We start from the raw sequence: 20,778 nt of genomic DNA, 5'->3' as shown, positions 1-20,778 counted from the left end.
TTGTGAAAGTGACAACTGTTGACATTTTCCAGACAGCTTTCCTTTCTTTTTTTACTTTTTTTTTTTTTCTTTTTGAGCAGCCTTTCCACTGAATTAAAACACCATAACACCTTCATGGCACCCTGTAATTCTACTCTTTGGCACAATTCTGGTCTTCTCTGTTACTTTCATCAAGCTAAAACTTAGGTTAGTATACTATTGCTTCCTCAGCTCAAAAGTAATGCTAATAAATTCTCCCAGTGTAACATTTTGCCATACTCTGAAAAGCTGGAAAAAGAGAATTAGCACACGATGAGAATGTTGAATTTCTCTCTTCCACTAGACTGTCTTCTAGAAGATACTACAAGGGATTGTGCATAAAACACATGGGGTGTGTTTTACTTAGTCTGTCACCAGCCAATAACTCTGCAGAGGGAGTTGTGACAATCTTTGCATGGAAGATGTCAGTTGGCCTCATTTTGGTCTTAAGAGTGCTGTTTAAATATTAGGCCAATATCTGAGCCTAAGAAATAGATGAATGAAAATAGTTTTACCTTGACTTTGAAAATACTAGGATAAAGGATGAAGTTATATGTATGTAGCCATCTGGTCTCTCTTGAAATGCATAGGATTCATGACTTTTGCCAATATGTTGACAGTAGGTTTCACCATTTAGTCATCCTGTGAATTTTTCTTAAATTTTTACCTTAGAACAGAACCATTAATGATAACTTATGCTAAATTGAAAATATATAGTCCTGATCTAATATTATGAAATATAATATCCTCCATGTGGTGTTTTTCTACGCACATAGTGCTTGTATGTAGGCTTTACCTACAGCTACATTGGATGGATGGGATTTACAGAAGTCACACTTTGAGATAGTCTTTTATTTAAGTCTTGTATGAGTTGAAGCTTTCATTGTTGTTAGCTTCTTCCTACTCTCAAGCTGCATAGATGATTTTTTATGCATGTGATCTTGGGAATTCTCATCACGATCATAAAAGAAACTTTGTCCCAAAACATCACAAGCATGGAATTTTTGGCTTTCAGCCTAAGTTTGTACCTCTTGATGGTGTATTGCTCTGTTTTTTCTGGAGGGAGAACATCTGGGCCATGAGTAGAAGGAAATGAGGCCAGCGCTACTCAAAACATGACTCTCAAAATGTTTGGCAGCAGTCAGTGCTGGATCATTTTATTTCTCCTCTTTACAGTTTTCTGAGAAAGCCTCAGGGCCCTTCTATAGCACCATCCTTGGTGGTTTCTCTTCAAGGGTGCCAGAACTAATGTACTGGCCTTACATGTTTCCCTGTCCATGTCTTTCTCAAAATCCTGGATATTTCTAGGGGATTCCTTTTCTCAATTGACTCATAGTGTTGTACTTTACACTTTCCTATCACCTCTTGTGAGAGATTAGTGTAGAAATTTCCCTCTCCTCCATAAATTTGAAGGATTCAAATTTCTCTTTTCAAGGGCATCTGAACTCAGAGACAGTGGAAACTTCTATGGATTTTGATGTATTATGATTATCTTCCTCTCTGTGCATCCTACTAAAAGACTCCTCTGAAACACGTAATTTCCTTACTCGTGCTTTTTAGCATACAGGAAGGACAGTTTGTGTGACAATTTTTAATGTGGTGATTCCCATTTGAGTTGTTAAAACAGTCATTTTGCAGATCTGTATGCAGGAAACTGTGCAGAAATACAGCTTACATTTCTCTGACTGATCTTTTCTCCCTAGTGCCAATACCGTATAAAAAGTAGGCTGCATGTCAACAAATTCACTATAGATATATGACTGCCTTTTTAAAAGAGTCGTTTTCTTTCAACAAATTATAGTTTCCTATTGACAATTAGTATGTGCACCAATATATAACCATGTTACTCTTCAATATCTTTCTTCAGAGAGCTTTTAACTTTGTGCCAACCCACAATACTGTCTTCTGGTTATAAGCTTCCACATTTCCCAAAGTTGTACATTCCTTAATAAAATGTACAGAGATTTTATTTAGTTTTATGCCTCAGGTTGGCCCAAGCTATGGGCTATACTAATTCATCAGGTAATGCTGTAAGAAAGAAGTCTACTTACTGGCTCTGTCCTACTCTGATATTTATCGACCACATTTTTCTCTCAGTGAAACAGCCTCTGTCAACCTGCCAGATTTATACAGTGCCCTAACTGTCAACATCCTTTGGCCCTGAAGCAAATTTTTTGAGAGCCGCTTGCTTCAATAAGGGAATCATTACTTTCAGTAGACAACACTTTTTCAAGGACAGGCTATCAAGCTCTGAGCAAACACATCAGCCTCAAATCTCATGGAAGTTTTTTGACAATTTTTCCTGGGACTGTATAGTTTGTGTTGCTTTGTTTGTTTGTTTGTTTTTTAGAATTGACAGTGCTCAAGCTTAACGTTCTGTTCCTTTTAGGGACCCTTTTTATTAGTTGCCTCAGGAGGAAATACAAAAGTAGTTGAATGTTGGGTAATAATTTGTTATTAGACAATTTTTTAGTTATAAATATTTTTATAATTATTTTTATTTCTTATTTTTATATTAATTAATATTTTAGGGTTTTATTATTATATAGCTATATATAGTATATAGGTATTAATATTAACATAAATATTTATTTATAAGAATAAATACGTACGCTATAAATAATAAGTACGCTAAAAATAGGCTTTTACATATAAGGAGTCTTGGTCTTTCATTCCAAAATACAAACTCAGTTCTGGTGCTATTGATTTGGTTAGTCCACAAGGAGGACTGAAGAATGGTTCTTGGTCTTCAGGATGTTTATGTCCCAGTCCAGATATTTATTCTAACAAAAATGTTTCTGTGCCCATGAAATAGTCCTGTCTCTTGAAGTCATCAAGGAATCCTCCAGAAGAGTTATCCGTGACTGTTAGACACTTAAGACTGCAAGAAATACCAATGTCTTCCTGTGAAACCACCTGTCATCCAGAAAAACAACTCTTAGTTAATTTGATGAGTATCACATACATACAAGCACTCTTCATCAGACACAGAAAACTAGAGATCTCACCTGACTAAGTGCTTTGAATTGATACAAACTGTAGGAATTTCTCATTATGTGTCTTCATAGAACCACTTCTGTTATCTGAATCCCATAGTATGCCTAGAATCCTGTATCTCGACTTAATAAGGATCTCTTCTGACCTGTGTTAACAAATATCTTCTCTGGTGGAAGATCCCATGTAATGTCTGCAAATGGATGCTACATTATCTATTCCTGTTGTGCAGAATTGTAGATACGGTTTCCTCCCTTCTGGACTGAGTGACACTGAACAGTCCTGAAGTTGTGGCCTGCAGGTTTAGCATAGCCTGCGTAACAGTAGGCAGGTACTCTGCTGTCCTAGCACATTTAGAACAACACAGACAACTGCCAGGTTGTACACCATCAGCAAACAGAACAGACCAAGATTTTTTCATCTGTTTTTGAAACAGGAACATGAAGTATCAGGTGCTCATATCTAGAATCTGCTAATACCTTTGTGGGTGGTCTAGTAAGGTCAGATCCTTAAAGACAGTGCTTAGGAGAAAGAGAGATAGATCACTCATACTGGTAGCCTCATCATAAAGAAGGTAACAATTTTAGTTTGTGGATGCAAATTCCTTATCTTGAACACTTGAATTTTTTTGGCCTTTGGATGTCCTGAGGATCAGCTTTGCACCTATGTGTCACTAACTCTGTTTGTAATGGCTTTCAGAGAAATAATGTGTTAATTTTAATCTTCAGAAACGTATTTAGTAATAAGGTATTTCTGCCATATGTTGTCCTGGAGCTCTGGACACCATACCATCACCTATGACTTATACTATTTTGCTCTAAGGCTTCTCTCTAGTGCAATGTAACTGATTTGCTGTGAGATATGAGGTATTTCAGTGCAGCTAAATACAGACAGGAACTACGACGTCAGAAATTACTTCACTGTGTGTGTGGGGAAGCCTATTTTTTGACTAAAAGACATTGGAAAAGGAGGATAAGGCAGCTTCCTTATTGAGACTTTTGTTGATATTGAAGTGTGACAGTTTCAGTGTTAGGCATACTTAGCCTTTTTGTTTGGCAAAACAGGTCTTTTTAGATTACATACATTACTTTGCGCTGCATTGAGGCATCAAACAGACATTTTATCACAGAAAGGGGGCAATAACTGTCCAGATGTTATGAAGTAGTTAAAATGAAATTTCTTTATATCAGTGTGTTGTTTCTTGCACATCTATGCTACAATGTCTTCTGTGACATCTTTGCTGCATATAGTAGATACCTGTACTAACCACTATTTAACGTTTTCGTTGAACTTACTGTTGCAGAGAAGTTACAAATTGTAGATGAGAGTCCTTCAGAATACATAGAAGGGGGTACTCTGAAACCCTCTGGAACATATTATGCAGAATTGCTTAGCAGGGTACATGCCTAGAGAAACACTTACAGAAGAAGATCTGCTACATTTCTGTGGCTGTTCTTGGAGATATGAAGAGTGGTCTCTTACGCATTTATTTGTGTCGTTTTTAAGCTTGCAATTTATTGCTTGAGAAGCACTGAGAGAAATGTGTGTGCTTCTTTCTTCCTTCCTAGGACTGTAGAAGAGAAAGAGCTATTCTAGCTATCGGTGAGGTAAAAAAGAAATGATATTACTGCATGTGTTTATAATATATTTGTATCATATCTTTGCTACATGAGCATATAGCAAAGATCTACTACAGGTGATTGATAAGCATTCAGTATGTTCTTTTACACTGAGGTCTTTGCAGAGGAAGAAGAATCCCACCCTACAGCAACGTGCAGAGAACTTTCTCCAAATTTCCACTAATCCCCATTACTGACTTTTTATGTTGCAAAATGAGGTGCCAGTAGTATTTCAGATGAGACAACGCCACTGACTTAGAAACATTACAGTGCTTTTATTAGCTCATTCTGTATATATTCCTGTCCATGTTCAGAAGGCTTTTCCTATGGGGGTGTGCTTTACACTGGAAATTCTCCAGCTCTTGTTTTCTGTACATTTGCTGCACGTCCTTCAGCACCACCCAAACCCCCTGTTAACCTACTCAGCAGCTTCTCTGTTTGTTATGTTCTCATTACTCAGCAGTCCAGCATGCTCCTGTTGTTGCATTTTGAATACAGTATTCTATAACTTTAAAAATAGTCTTGTATTTGGTGGTCAAAAACAGAAAGCAAAACCCTCCAAATCTGCAGTAACTTGGATATACTAAAATCTACCTTTGACTAGAAACCTTCTAAATAGATCTTAAAACAGACAATTTGAAGTGAAAAGGAGGCGTAGCAATTGTCAGCCTTCAAGAGCATGATAATGAGATTATTGTGTATTTAATATGCCCTGTGTTTATATCATATTTATTGTGATTATTTTTATCAGTTCTGGAGATTTTTCCACACAGTTTTTGAGACAGTCATATGCCTCTCCTAGTAAGGAACTTCTGGAACAGGCAAGGGATGAATGTTTTGGGATAGAAGTAAATATGAGGTAGAATTAAATATATATTAAGTAGATGATATAAATATACATTTCTTGTTTTTTACTGGTAAAATTTAAACACTCGTTTCTTTTGTGATTGACTTTCAGAGAAGAACTTGTTTGTTGCAACTTTGTTAACATCAAATAACATGCTCTTAAGAATAGCCGTGTATGCCACTCAGTATTTGTGTCTGAAATACTGCTGGGCATACAGCTTTTTTCCCCTATATAAAGCTTTCGTTGGACAGAGTCCTAAGATGTATGTCTGTCTCGAATATTCATGCATGTTAAAAATTTAATAGGAAATACTAGCAAAACTAGTGCTAGCCAGGTTGTTTGCATTTTACTATTTTAAAACGTTGTGGTTTTGATTGTGGAAAATATGGACATAAAATGATGGAAAACATTGTAGCAAATATCAATGCAGTAATTGAAAAAAAAAAAAAAAAAAAAGGCTAAAATCAAGATGTCAAAAGAAAACAGTAAAAAGTAGATATTTGAAGAATGTGCAACTGAATCATTTGTATGCTAAGGACCTACTACCACAGCATATTTTTTGGAATTAGAACTAGATCAATCTTTATTTTGACTTATTCTTGCAACATTTCATTGAATCTTCAAAAATATTTTAGCTTAACATCCATGTTTTAAAATTACTCAGATTTTAATTAATACTCTAAACTATGAGATTTCAGCAACTATGCCCTTTCTAAAGACTTGTGTTTAAATAAAATTCAAACATTTGTTTAATTTGGAAAGTAGTCAGCCACAGCCCTGATTTTCAGAATGTTATTATGGGTATGCATAGTCAATCAGTAGTCTAAATAAAACATTGTTAAAGCTACTTCGGTTTTTAAATTTGTAAGAATTTATTAAGTGATGTTATCTAGTGTTAGTGTTGCCAGCAGAAACAGGGAAGAGTTTGTCCCTCCATATTCATCTCTGGTGAGGCTGCACCTCAAGTGCTGCATTCTGTTTTGGGGGCCTCACTAAAAGAAAGAATTTGAGGCCCTGGAGCATATCCAGAGAAGAGAAACAAAACTGGTCAGGGGTCCAGAGCACAAGTCTGATGGGGAATATCTGAGGGAGCTGGGATTGTTGTGTCTAGAGAAGAGGAGGCTCAGGGGATCCTTTATTGCTCTCTACAACTGCCTGAAAGAAAATTGTGGCAAGGTGGGGGTTGGCCTCATCTCCCATGTAACTAGTGATAGAACTAGATGGAATGGCTTCAACTTGTGCCAGGAGAGATTCAGATTGGATATTCGGAAAAATCTGTTCTCTGAAAAAGTTATCAGGCTGCTGGGATGGGCTGTTCAGGGAGCTGGTTGAGTTATTTTCCCTGGAGATGCCCAATAAACATTTAGATGTTGTATTAATAGGCATAGTTTATTGGAGGAATATTGATGGTAGACGGATGGTTGGACTGGATGATCTTGGCGATCTTTTTCAACCTTGGTGATTCTATGATTCTATGATCTATTTGAGTGATCCCAAACGCTAAAATAACAATGAAAGGGAAATGACCCAAACAGACTTGCTTCTTACAGTGAGAATAAATTAAAACCAAAATAGTCTCAACGTCACTAAACAGTGATTTATTCATTCTGCTTATCAAGTTATAATCTTACATTTTCATGTGGGAAAAATTGCTGAAAAGTCAGTTCTGTGGTAGGATGAACTGTCAACAGAGAAACTGAGTTACGGTAAAGGATTGCCTCAGTGCCCTTAAAATTTCCTTCTTGGAAGGCTTCTTGTGTTTCCCAGAAGCCACCAAAGCCTGGCTTCTTGGTCATGATGGTGGAACAATGGATCCACTTTCATGCAGAAGTGGAATAGAATAATGTGCCAGGATTTCTAACTATGAGTTAGCCTGTGCATAAACCAGCTGTTTTACAGTTGACAGTAAAAATCTAGACTGCTAACTGAAAATATTTGCTAGTAAGGAATTTATGGAGTAGATGAAACATGGAGTAAAGGCTGCTAAAGCACTGTCTTTGTATAAACTGTATTTCAGAAACAAGAAGGTCTCCATACAGTTTTTGTAGTTAAGACTTTATTTTCTCGCATGTAAAATTCAGAAAATTTATAAGTGGGTGAACAGCTGGGTGAAAGTATAAGCAAGGAGCACCCTCACATCACTCAACATGGACGTGAATACACTTCATACTTGCAGTCTCTGTGAGTGGCAAGCTGACTGAAATAATATCTAGTGGGAACTCTTCTCTCTGCTTGAAACCCAATACTTTAGAGGTTTCCAGGCCACTCAGCACTTGGTCCAGTTCAGGAAATCTGGACCTGAGGTCTTTTATGAGGATGCAATTGGAAGTCAAGGCTAGATAGGGACAGAAAAGGAGGTGAACATTAAAAGACTTTGCTAGGACATTTGCACTGATTCTACAAGCTGAGCTGCATGTCAGGCAGCTTTTTTTTTTTTTGATTTTGGTAAATTCATCTGTTGAAAATAATTTATTTCAGAAAAGTTTGGTTATTGAATATCAACGAAGGAATGCTTTGTTTCTTTGTTCTACCTATAGTCAATAGCTAGTCAAGGTGAGGAGTTTTTAAGAACGGAAACGTTTACTTTGTAAGGATTTAAAAATTACTTCGGTAGCTACACTACCTTGTTTCAGAAAAAAATGAATATGTTTACAGGTGGTGCCCTTTGAATGAGGAAAGAGAAAGTGTTTTTTTACTTACTAATGTGTTCTTTTATTTGGTGTTCTCTCACTTAGAGTAATGCTTGTCATGTGAAAGGTTGTTTGGCTTTGTCCTAAGACTGAAAAACTTAAGCTTATCTTAAGATGTGCAAATAATAAACTGAAAGTTTTCTTTCCCAGCCTCTGTTGCCCACCTCTACATGGTAAAATACAGGAGATCTACTTTCTAATGCTATTTTCTGTTAGAGTTCCCTCTGGTAACAAGACTAAGTTTATGTATAAGTTGCAGCAAAGCACAATGCAAAATGCTTAGTCTTAGGAGAAGCAAACTCTATTAGAATAGATATTTTCATTTTACCACTAACACTTCCTGCTAAAAACTGCGGAAAAATCATGGCCTATAATCACATTTTTATCCCAGAGGAATTCAAGACAAAATAACTGCTCTAGCTGAGAGTGCTTGGACTGGAAGATTTCATGAAATCCCATAGAATATTGGTGATCCTGCTCCTCTGGCCCTACAGACGTGGGTCTCAGAGATGTCACTGAATGTGATATGCAGGTAGCTCAATCATGGATAAACCTGCTCTGTTCTATGCCTGGAAAACTCACTGACAACGTGACATTATGACAAATTTAACTTGTGTTCTTTTTACATTACCCTGCCTTCCTTTCTGAATTTTGCCTCTTAGCACTACAGTTCTCTGCATGAAGAGCTGTTGTATTGCTGGGACATGAACTTGTCCTTGGTCCCTTTTCAGCTGTGGAGGTCAGCTGCACAAAGGGAAGATAGTGTCTGTTTCCAGAACTGACTTCTTCATTAAAGTAGAAGTTGAGTAGGATGTGCCATAAAAAGAAGCCTTTTTAATAAGTCCTCACTTTTGTCCTTTTAATGGTTGTTGAGAGCAAATGATGTCAATTTAAAGGTCAATGAAAACTGGCTTAAAGGACCTTATTGTCTAAATTCTGGAGTATTTCCATGTTCCAATGAGTAGAGACAGTACAAATTGTTGAAGAACGTATGTAGAAAGACAGTGATTTCACTTGTTTGAGTACTTCACAGTTTAAATAACATTTTAAAAAATTTCTTTAAACATCAGCAGCATTGTAGGACTCCTAGTAGAGACATGATTGATGCTGTCATGATGGTTTTTTACACAGCATCAGCATAAAATAAAATGAATATAGTAGCTATTGAAGTGGAACAGCAGGATATTTTTGCCTTTAGACTTAATTTGTCTGGCTCTGGTGAAATGTTCTCTCAATCACAATCTTCAAATAGTTCTATTTGAGTCTATTAGAGTGTAATAATTAAGTTATTTATTGAGCAATTGTCAGTAGAATTTAAGTAGCTTCCAGAGCAAAATAGCTCTGGATCTTAAATACTGTATAACTCAGAGTCTATCTTTTGCTTTTCAGACTAACACATCCCATTTATAGGCCATTATGCTGGTGTGGTACAGCAAGAGTACATACAAACTGGTTATCTAGATTCATGAGAGTTTTGGAATAAAGTAAAGAAATTTGTCCTTTAAGAAATTAAGAGAGATGATTTTGTATGCTCTATTTTTATATTAAATGGATGCATTATTACAGTCTGAATAGTTAGGCCATGAAGTGCTATGCTGTTGATTCTGTGAGTAAAGAAGGCAAGACAGTAATTTAAAAAGTTTTATCCAGATATGCAATAATGGCTATTTTATATAAATGAAAAAATATATATATGTAATTTGAAAGCCTGCAATTACAAAGTCTAAGAAGTGCTGTTTTTATCATGAAGAATTCTTAATTTTCTTCCAAAATACCTTGAGCTATGCATCATGGTTTCCAAAATTAGAGAATTGTGTAGTGAAGAGACAAGATGTACTTGCTTTATGTATCGCTTAAGAATCTTGGTTTAAAGATTTACTGTGTAAGACTTTCAATGTTTTATTCTGATTGCTTTATAATATAAATAGCTTTTGTGCCGAATGAGAGCAGTTGAATTAGTTCATCCTTTTGCTTCTTATTATACAAAGCTCTGACTTTTTTTACATGTTTATGGAACCACTGACATTTTGAAAAATTTAAGAGGTATATTTCAAGTACAGTGGTTTGCTTTTACCAGCCACATCATACACTTGAAGTAGCAGTGTGCTTGGGTAACAATAATCATGCTCTCTGAGAGCTGGAGTTGTCCAGACCTGTAGATAAGTGATAAAACAGCATCCTATGTTCCAGATGTTGAGATTTTCTTATAATTTCTGTGTTTTATTTGCCTTCAGATTGCATTACTCTAGGCATCTTGCTGTTTTTATTTTTTTGTTTTTGTTTCTTTTCACCTTCTCTGGTGTCTTATGCTTGCAAAATATACCCTCCAAACTCCAGAGCATGTTTCAGATCTATGGTCAGCAGCTCCCTCAGGCCTTTTCTGATAGCTCACCTCTGAGCTATCATGTCTGCTATGTGGAAGTTATTTTTAACAGCAGAAACTGTTAAAGCAGCCCACTTACTATCAGTGATTGATAAATAGCTGTGATGAACTTGGGAAATGAAAAGAATGCTACACAGGCTGCAAGCAAAGATAAACAGTGGCATGAAACAGCATTTTCAAAAGGAAGTCTTGAAATAAGACTAACTTCTGATTTTCTCCTGTAACTGAGGAGTTCAGACCCCTCAACATAGTGACATACAATGATTATATTTTTTCTTTTTTGATTATCTCCCTACAATTCTGTGCCAAATTAGGCTTTTGAATCACTGTAAAATTTATAATAATGTTTCTGTTATTCTTTTAAATTCAGCTAATTTGAGTTGGCATATGTTATCTTCCATCTTCCAGAATACTTGAAACCAGCCTCTTTGAAAAATAGATATTTAGTAACAGTCATTCAGGAAACCAGATGCCAAGCATGAAAACACATCTATTATTTACAAACATATGATTTATTCATGTATTTCCCAGGACAACACCTTATTTTCCATTGTCTTTCACTTACTGTTAATATTTACCTTTTCTATGAACTATACATGTCCAAGTTTTCAGGAATGATAGAAGTTTGTACCATTCACACCATTCACTTCACATACACTGTTCCCATTTTGCTGTTGTTTTTATATATAATCTCTGTTTTGTTTCCTACAAAATTTTGTGTTTAAATATGGTTTGCATACGCAGTGTCTAGAAAGTTTTAAGACTAGGTTTCTCTTTACTGATGAATTCAGAATGAAGCTTAGAATCAGATGAAACTTCAGTGGCAACTATTTTCCTTACTCAAATAAATACTTTTGCACTAAAGTAATGAAATTCACTCCTGTACAAAGGGAAATGTTAAAGCAAAAAAAAAAAAAAATAGAAAATCTATAAACAGCTTCCTTTTTAAAATCAGACCATCGATAGTATCTATTTGGCCTCAGAAATCTTGGGAGGAGCATCACTAAGAACAAGAACTTAATGGGTTAAGATGTAATTAAAAGCTTCAGTACTCTTTGTACATGGCAGGAGACCATGCTGAACAGTTACTATGAGAAATGCTGTTTTCTCTTGGTGAATAAAGAGCAAACCATTCTATTCTTGGGATTTAGGTACTTTAGCTTCTAGTACAATATTTATAATTGTACCACTTTGTATAATTTTAGCACAAATAGAAGGGAATTTCAACAGAGGAACTAGATTGGCTTATTTTGCAAAGCGCAGGAGTTTGAGAAAGTGAAGACTCAGAAACTGAAGCTGCTCCCTGTGAACTTTTATTATTATTATTTTTAAGCTAGTTGATTTAGATGGCATGGAGAAGTGAAATCACTTCTATTATAATTTTTATACAGTCCATAATTCAAATAAAGTTTTGAATGTGAAGGGCTGTGAGAAAAGTTTGAACTTCTCCATTCAAAAATGTTTGGCATGTTTGGCATTTTCTATGTTAGAATACCTCCTGTTTTAATAAGAAGAGGAAAGAAAGGATTATTCTGTTACTCCAAAATATTTTTGAACTTCAATAGAAAATAGACAAATATGTTAATGGTGAAACATTATTTCCTTGAAGCATGACAAAAAAATGCACTATTTAATTGTTTACTTTGTGCTAATAGATTAGAGTTCTAGTAAAACAAAGCCAAATTATGTAATTCAGAACGACCTTCATACTTCGGTAAAATCTACAGTATGGTGAAGTCCCTCAAAAATCCCTCAAAAATCCATCCTTTTTTTCAGTGGATCCTGATGTCCTGGCATGGTTCCACTCATCAGTCTTTAGGGTCTTACTGATGCTGTGACAAGAGAAAAGAAGGCATAGGAACTTCTTTGCATAATTTTTGCTGAACTGTAGCTTCATATACTTTCTTTCTATTCAAAATGATAGGACAAGGGGGAATGGCTTTAAACTAAAAGAGGGCAGATTTGGATTAGGTTTTAGGAAGAAATTTTTTAGTCAGAGGACAGTAAGGCCAAGGCCCAGGCTGCCCAAAGAGGTTGTAGATGCCCATCTCTGGAGGCATTCAAGAACAGGTTGGGTGGGATCCTGGGCAACATGATCTGGTAGATGGCAGGGAGGTTGGAGCTAGATGTTTTTTAAGGTCCTCTCCAGCCTAAGCCATTCTATGTTTCTATGAAAGGACAGGAGTAAAAGTTATACCTTTGGCTAGACTGGTTTGAATCACTGCTGAAATCTAACTGGAGCCAAAACAAGTAATGGTGAGCATTAGTGCCTATGCACTCAAAGACATGTTCCATGTAGATTTACCCTGTGCCAGGTAGCTGCTCCAGCCTGAAGGACTGAGTCAAACCCATGGACACAACATGGGCTGTCTGTTTGATTCTGGGCAGTGAGCATTGCTGACATCACTTATGGTTATGAATGTTATACACAGATGGAAAATTCTGTCTTATTTCTGAAAGTTTTTTTATAAATTACTCCCATTTAAGCTGTGTAGCTTCCAGCCTGCAATGTTCTGTGGCTTGAGAATGCTTCCATGCTGCTGCTTTCTTGATTGTTCTTATGGTTATGCATTGACAGCCAAAATATAACCATCATGTCTACTGGCTAGCCAAATACCTGGCTGTCTAAATAGTCAGTGTCACCCTATTAGCCCACTATTACAAACCTTGTTCAGCTATTGCTGTTTCTGGCCATTGTATAGTCTCCTAGACATGAAAAAAAATGTATAGCCTGTTTTTCTGTGGTTGCATGCCTGTAGCATTGCCAGCCTTAAAGGAGAAAAGTGCTTTAAATTAAAACTTGGAAGATGAGGACAACAGATCCAGATAAAGAGATTCCTTTCTCTTTTCATATTCTTATGGAATAAGGAAACTGTGCCCTTAAAATTAACAGCATCTTCTCAGTCAGGACAATAAGTTCAGAAATGTGTTAATAACATATAGAAAGAGTGGAGGGAAAGGTGGAGGGAGGGGAATAAAATGCTTTCAACACGATCTTTGTTTACACTTTAACCCCTATTTTTCATTGTTGTTTGAAAGTGATCCTCCTTGGACAGATTTCTGAAACAGGCTCTGAATACTTATTCAAATGTCCTTACAAATGTTTGGACAAAGTTCCTTCTGGAGCTGCCATCCTGCATTTATTTTCCTCTGCTGTGGAATTCACTCCATGGAGACCTTTCTCCTTGCTTTGCAAGAAAGAGGTCATTTAACCACAACTAGGCTGCTCTGGCACTTTAGAAAATCACTACAAAATCTTACTTAATTTAACACCAATGTATTAGGTCTGTGTAAATTGGAGAGCAGGGAAAAAGGAGAAGGGTAATATCTTTGGGTAGCTTTCTTTCTACACTTTTCATTCTGTTTAGCACTCTCATCTCTTCAGACTGGCCATCTCTGAAGCTAACAATTTTGACAAACTGTTTTATGCTTTATGTAAGCCGTTTACACAGCAGTTTATAAAACAGCTTATTTTACAGTACATCAGAAAGGAAGCATCAGCATTTATTTTGCCTTGCTTCCTTACAGCATTTTGGGAAGGATTGTCTTTTTCAGTTAAAAAGCACTCTTCAAAGTAAAAATTCAGTATGCTTAGCCCTATAGGGCAGACTAGATACACTTTCAAATTAGAGGTTTTCATGAGACAATTGACCACTTTAGTCTAATTAAATAACATTTTCTAAATATATAACCAAACACTCCTGAATTAATGATGATGACTTATTTCAGTTTTCATTCATAGATTAAAACTTCGGTGTATTTTTGCCTAAAAATTTTGGAACTGCATTAGTGATCACTGCTATAAAATGAATATGTTTTTTCAAGTCAGTAGATTAATGAATGCAATTTGAACATGTCAAATACCTGGAGAGTTTTAAAATCCAGCTTAATAATTTGCAGAATTAAATCCTGCAGATTTTTACTGCACAATGAATCTTTGAGCAGTTATGTTTTCACTGTTACTTTTTCTCTGACTTCTAATAAATGCAGATATTTAATTCTCTTATTCCAAAGAAACTAAGCATTTATTGAACAGAATTTATATATGTCGAAAACATATGCATGGAGTTAATTTATGATTTAAATAATTTAGAAGGGAACAATTGTTAGCTTGTGTATATGAGAAGTATTCATTTATTTGCAGAGGTCTTTTTATTACTATCCATGACCGGGGGCACATTGCTGCAATGCTGAAGTCCTGGCCAGAGAGTGTCATCAAGGTAAGTTTGGTTTTGTTTGCTTGACAAAGCTGATACTGTCAGAGAACATTTACTGCACTGTTTAATTTCTTTCAGAGTGCTATTTTATTTTAGCCAATTCTTTATAATTGAGATTTAGAAGCAGTACATATGGTGCACAACTGTTTTTAAAAAATGTATTAGTAATTGAATGTATGGAATTTTGAAATATATGTAGTCTTTGTATCATAAACATCCTAGCAAATTAGAAAAGAAAAAACATGTTGTATTTATGAGAGAAGTGGTGGCTGGCAACAGGAACTGTAAAATTTTTAACACCTTCTTCTAGGCTTCAGGGTCAATTGCTAGATGTGATCATATTTAATCTGTATTGCATTCTGAATCTGTTTCACAATGTTTCTGAGGAGACTTTTGCATGGATTTGGCAACCTGATGCTAAGGAATGTAGGTGTTTCATTTGCTCTCTGAGAATTTTCCATGTCTTTACTACAGTAGTTGCACTTCACTGTTCTTGCTACAAGAACATTTTTATGGTGCTATCTACTTCATTGTGATTGAAATGTTAACACAAGAATTTGACAGTTGTACTGTAGCTACAGCAGTGGCTTTTATTTATTTTTACATTTTTACTTTATATGAAGCTGTTTAATATTTTGTCTCTATCTTTATATTTGTACTCATGAATACGTGGAGTGTATTTCTGTAATCTAATATGAAAAATCTTCCTTATTAGTGCATATAACTTTGTGGGTTTTACTGAGTTTCTCTATTTCTACCAGTGGAAACACAATCTCATATGTATAAATATGATAGAGCGTGTTATTTGCTCAAGAGAAAAGCAAATATACATTCAAAGGATAAGAACTAGGTGACTGTAGACAGCCCTGTGAAAAGCCAGCAGGAGTGGCAGGCTCTAGTTCTCCTGGAAACAGTGATGACAGAACCCAGGAGTCTGGGGATCTTCTTTTTGTGGATAACTTCACTTCCTACTCTGTTTTGATGTTGTTGACAGAAAAATGTTATAGGGAACAATGCCAGTTTCCTTGTAATATAATATGAAATACGTTTCTAGGGTATTCTGAAAACTTTTACACGCAGATCCCATTTATGATGAAGTAAAAATCTAAAATAGTGCAACAAAAGCACAGTGATATACAATAAACCATTTCACAAATACAGATAAGCAGAGGAAAAGAATCTGGGGGTGTTAGCTGGCAGCTGGCTGAATACAAGCCATTAGTGTGCCTAGATGGCTAAGAAGGCCAGTTGCATCCTGGCTGTATCAGAAATAGCATTAGCAGCAGAAGCAGGGAGGTGATCATCTGTACTTGGCACTGATGAGGCCGCACCTCGAGTACTGTGATCAGTTTGGGGCTCCACTACGTGACAGACATTGAGGTCCTGGCGGGCGTCCAAAGAGGGGCAACAAAGCTGTGAGGGGTATGGAGCACAAGTCTCAACGGGGAGTATCTGAGGGAACTGGAATTGTTGAGTCTGGAGAAGAGAAGGCTCAGAGGAGACCTTATCACTCTCTACAGCTACCTGAAAGGAGGTCACAGCAAGGTGAGGATCTGCCTCTTCTCCCAGGTAACTAGTGATAGGATGAGAGGTAATGGCCTTAAGTTGTGCTGTTCGAGATTCAGATTGGATATTAGGAAAAATTTCTTCTCTAAAGGAGTGGGGAAGCAGGGCACAGGCTGACCAGGGAGGTGGTTGAATCACCATCCCTGGAGTTGTTCAAGAAATGTGTAGATGTGGCACTGAGGGGCAGGGTGATGATGGGTTGACAGTTGGACTTGGTGATCTCAGTGATCTTTTCTAACCTTAATGATCCCATGCACCTATGATTTCATGACTTTCGTTTTGTTGTTGTTTTATTTGTATCAGTTGTACCTGTTTTTAAATGAAAATTTGAAGAACACCAATATGATTACAAAATAATTTGTACATACAAAAATGATCTAAAAAAGAACTGATTTTTAAAGTGCTTTTCTTTCTTCCTCCAGGCTATTGTAGTGACAGATGGAGAACGTATTCTTGGTCTTGGAGACCTTGGCTGTTATGGAATGGGAATCCCAGTTGGTAAACTGGCACTTTATACAGCATGTGGAGGAGTGAAACCTTTTGAGTGCCTACCTGTGATGTTGGATGTAGGAACAGATAATGAGGTAAGTACTTTTCTGAGGTGTAGTGTTACCAGTTTAAAGGGAACTGTATAAAACTTGAACCATAAAAAGTTGTCTTTCTCTATTATGATATGGTTTACAATTAAGTGGAAACTAAAAAGACATACGGAAAAAGTCTCATCCTAATGCACAGTATATATTGTTTGATAAGGCTTGAGTATGTAAGGAAGATATTGTCTGTAAAAATGTACTCTGTGCACTCTGTGCACTCTGTGTCAGAAAGTTGTACAGCAAATTACATCTCAAGAAGGCGGGGATATTAGAGTTAAAACTATGATAAAAAGCAGCATTCTTGCTCTACTTTTGCTGCAGAATTCCTCTGTAATGATTTCAAATGTGAGTTCATTCTGGCAGAACAGCTTGAAGCTACAGCCTTGTATGTGTTCTGAGTGCACTTCTGTGTACTTCAGTTGTACATTAACTTCAGCTATAGAAATCTCTGTAATGCTAAGAGTTTTCCCAAAATGATGTCCTAATGCTTCAAAAACCTTGCCTTCCTTGACTTGGCTTCCCATTTGTATGAAGTAGAGAGATTTAAAGGCAGCTAGTTATAGAAAATTGGTTTTGTTATTTCCAGAGTGCCAGATTACTAATTACTTGGCCTCTCTTGTTCCCATTTTTTAGCTCAAAGAATATTTGAATTTGGTGTCTCTTAATGATATCAAATATCATCAGCAATATCATTATGCCTTAGAAGAAGTTACACTATGACTGATGCAAGCATTGAACTTTGTGACTGATAAACATATCAGAGATTTATGTGTATTGAAGATAAATAAAGCATTCTTGTACCGGTGAATTTAGCAGAGATTTCTAGATTGCTGGGCTGGGTGTGTGCAACTTCAGCTTCACCTCTGCCCCTGCCACGCAGGGATAGTTTAGAAAGTGTACATCATGAAAGCATTACTAAAATTAGGAATAGTCTGCTATTCTCTTTCTCTGTTTCCCCAAAATCTTCTCCTGAAAGTGAACAGATTAACTTGTAAAGTGCATCTGATCACCACAGGGCACAGCCATATCAAGTCACAAAAAAATCTTATTAGCTATAAATATTTTTTTCCTGGTTTTAGTAGGTGGGACAGTCATTTAATCTATGATTAAGTGTTTCTAAGCAGCAAATGTCATCCGCTGCTTCTGATACTGCAATAGTCTTCCCATTTTTCTTTTATGCCAAACTTCATTATCACTTTTAATTTTTCATGGGATGTTATTGTCTTGACATGTATTAAACACATGTAGGTCATGCCAAAAGTATTGCCTCCTATTTATTTCCAAGGGCACTACAACAGATACAAAGAGTACAGTCGCACTATTTTTTAGAGCAAAGTATCAGCTACAAAACACCATTTTCAACACAGTCACCAACATTAGCTATGTATTTTCACCGGCGATGAACATAAGACTGCATGCTGTGCTCATAAAAATCTGCCCAACTGGAAGGGACCACTGTCACTTTGACGGCTGCAGAAACATGTCATCAACTGTCTAACTGTGCTCACATCCACTGTTTGGTCTCCATAAATGGTTAGCAAATGTTGACAAATAGCAGTGGGTGCCATTTTCTTTTCATATGGAGGAATTCAGTGACACACCTTTGCTTCATGTGCAATGTCAGACATCGTTTTGTCAGACTGCCCCTCTGCTGCCACTTGTCACACAGCAACAGCATGTAGTGAAATCTTGACGGGAAGGTTCAACCTCTACTGCCATACCACCAACATCCACTTCTGATACTGTGGACCAAAATTAAAAAAAACAGATGTTACTTTCAGAGCAACCTCACTACAAGTGTGTGTGTGTGTATATGTAACTCTACAAGTACCAAAAAAAAGTGTACATGTACTAGTAGTTCAACTTTTATAATGCTCTTCTTGTGGCTAAACAATGAGGTCAAGGTTTCTAAAAGGGTGGTCAACCTTAAGCATTACAAGATGCAAACAAACTCCATGAGCTGGTGTGTATTGATGTTCTGGCACTCCTATCAGGAGGACTGCCCAGTCATCTCAAAGCCTCAATTCAATTTACTGCTGAAAGAGGCCTTAAACTAATCTTCAGTGAATGGATGGCTGAATAAAGAGGTTTTGTATTTGATTGTTGTTTTTTTCTTAATGGTTATAGTGGGTGCAAGAAATAATATTAGCCTACAATTCAGCACTGTTCATGCTCATCTGAGTTTTTGCAATGGAGAGGAGAAGTCAACAGGGTGTGAGAAATTAAGTTTCTGAGTCATGGTTGGGTTACCAACTAAAGGCTCTTCTGAGGTTGTGCTAGACTGCACTTCAAAGAGTAGAGGGATGGTTGTTTTTTTTTTTTCCCATTGGGACTGCTCAGAGTATTAAGCATTTACCTTTGAGCTGTAACTGGGAATGAGATCCCAGAATTTGCCACTTAACTGAAGAGACTGCATGGGTCTGATTCTATTCATTGTACATTTGGAGCTTGCATCTTGTCTTTTGATACTTCAGTCATGTCAGGAGTCCAGGGACACTAGCTCCCTTAGTTTCTTCCCTCTCACCCCTCTTCTCTGTCCCATAGCTCCTGTTCTCTCCTTAATGCTGGTGTTTGTCTGGCAAGGTGTTGAGCCACTTCAGGGCTATGTTAATTGTATTTGTCAAGCTGCTATGGAACGATACTTATCTTACTTACCTTAAAATCTAAACCTCTCTGACAAATAGCAGTGTTTTTATGCTGTATTTTCTTACTCAAGCCAGAATTTTCCATTGTCAGATTCAATGGAAATCAGTCTAATAACTTGGGCATATATAAATAATAATTATGCTGAACATGTTTTTCAAAATGTGCAGATGTTTTCCATTTAGATTAGTTTCTTCTCCCTTTCTGTGGGGGCCTCAGTGCTTTAAAATGTTTAAAAATATGTATTTTTGGCAACTTTAAACCTGTTGTGCAGAACCTGCAAATTCTCCAGAAAGATAAAATCTTACTTTAAAGCAGATTGCAAGAAAAACTTACAAATTTTCATCCTGTATTGTTTTGCTTTGTTTTTTACATACAGGACACAAAATAGTACATAGGAACTCAGTCCATTCTAATGATTATTGAATGTTTCATTACTGCTAGTTTTAGCAGAGGCATTTTTAGCTTCGGTGTTATCCTGCTACTCATAAAATGAGGGAATGAAAAGAAAATGCAGCATTTTTATACAGTTGTTCAGTTAGTAAGACAAATGGAAAATTCTTCCTTACAAGTAAAATGTATCTAGTTGAAAGACTTGCATGACTGAAATAGTAAATTTCTCTGTGTAATCAACACAGGACTGAGAGTCTAAGAGGAGTGGTGTTGACTACTGCCAAAACTAGTATGCATAGTTTTAAGTCATTGACAAATTGGAGGCAAGCAATCATTCTTAGAACACTTTAATACAAATATTTTAATACATTATATTCTGTTAATTATTTACCATGAAAATTTCAGTGCAAATTGTGTCTTATTTAGTAACTGTATTTGTAGGAGGTGAAAATGATGTTTCTCAGTTGGGATTTCAATCCATGTTAAGCATACTCGTATATCAGTCACTGTACTGATATCAAAGTGTTGTTAGGAATGCTGAGGTCATGTGGTTTCTGGATTCTGGGCATTCGTCAAACATCAGAGAGGCATACATTAATTGCCTTCTAATGGTTAAAGGATCTGCTTGCAGAAGAATGGTGAATAGGTGTCACAGTACAGCAACTACAACTTAATGGAGACTTCCCTGAAATATTTTCTCTGCCAGAAGTGGGATGTTTTAAGGATGAAGGAAATAATCAAGCAGAATCAATGCAAATCATTTAGACAGTAGAAATACAAATGATGTTTATTTACTACTTAAAACTCTTAGTAAA

General features: G+C 36.4%; 1 protein-coding gene across 2 annotated transcripts in view; it reads left to right on the top strand.

Annotated features, from left to right (window-relative positions):
- ME1 (malic enzyme 1) overlaps positions 1–20,778 on the top strand; it is a 155,787-nt gene that overhangs the window by 52,001 nt on the left and 83,008 nt on the right. For both annotated transcript variants that reach the window (XM_052682685.1, XM_052682696.1), the window contains 2 exons: positions 14,696–14,771; positions 16,757–16,918. In XM_052682685.1, coding sequence (XP_052538645.1) covers positions 14,696–14,771; positions 16,757–16,918 — 238 coding nt within the window. The remainder of the gene's footprint in view (positions 1–14,695; positions 14,772–16,756; positions 16,919–20,778) is intronic.

Source organism: Tympanuchus pallidicinctus, unplaced genomic scaffold (genome assembly GCF_026119805.1).
Source record: "Tympanuchus pallidicinctus isolate F22 unplaced genomic scaffold, pur_lepc_1.0 scaffold1, whole genome shotgun sequence".
Taxonomy (NCBI): Eukaryota; Metazoa; Chordata; class Aves; order Galliformes; family Phasianidae; genus Tympanuchus; species Tympanuchus pallidicinctus.
Note: the sequence above shows the minus strand (reverse complement) of the source record. Positions and strands in the feature narration are given on the sequence as shown.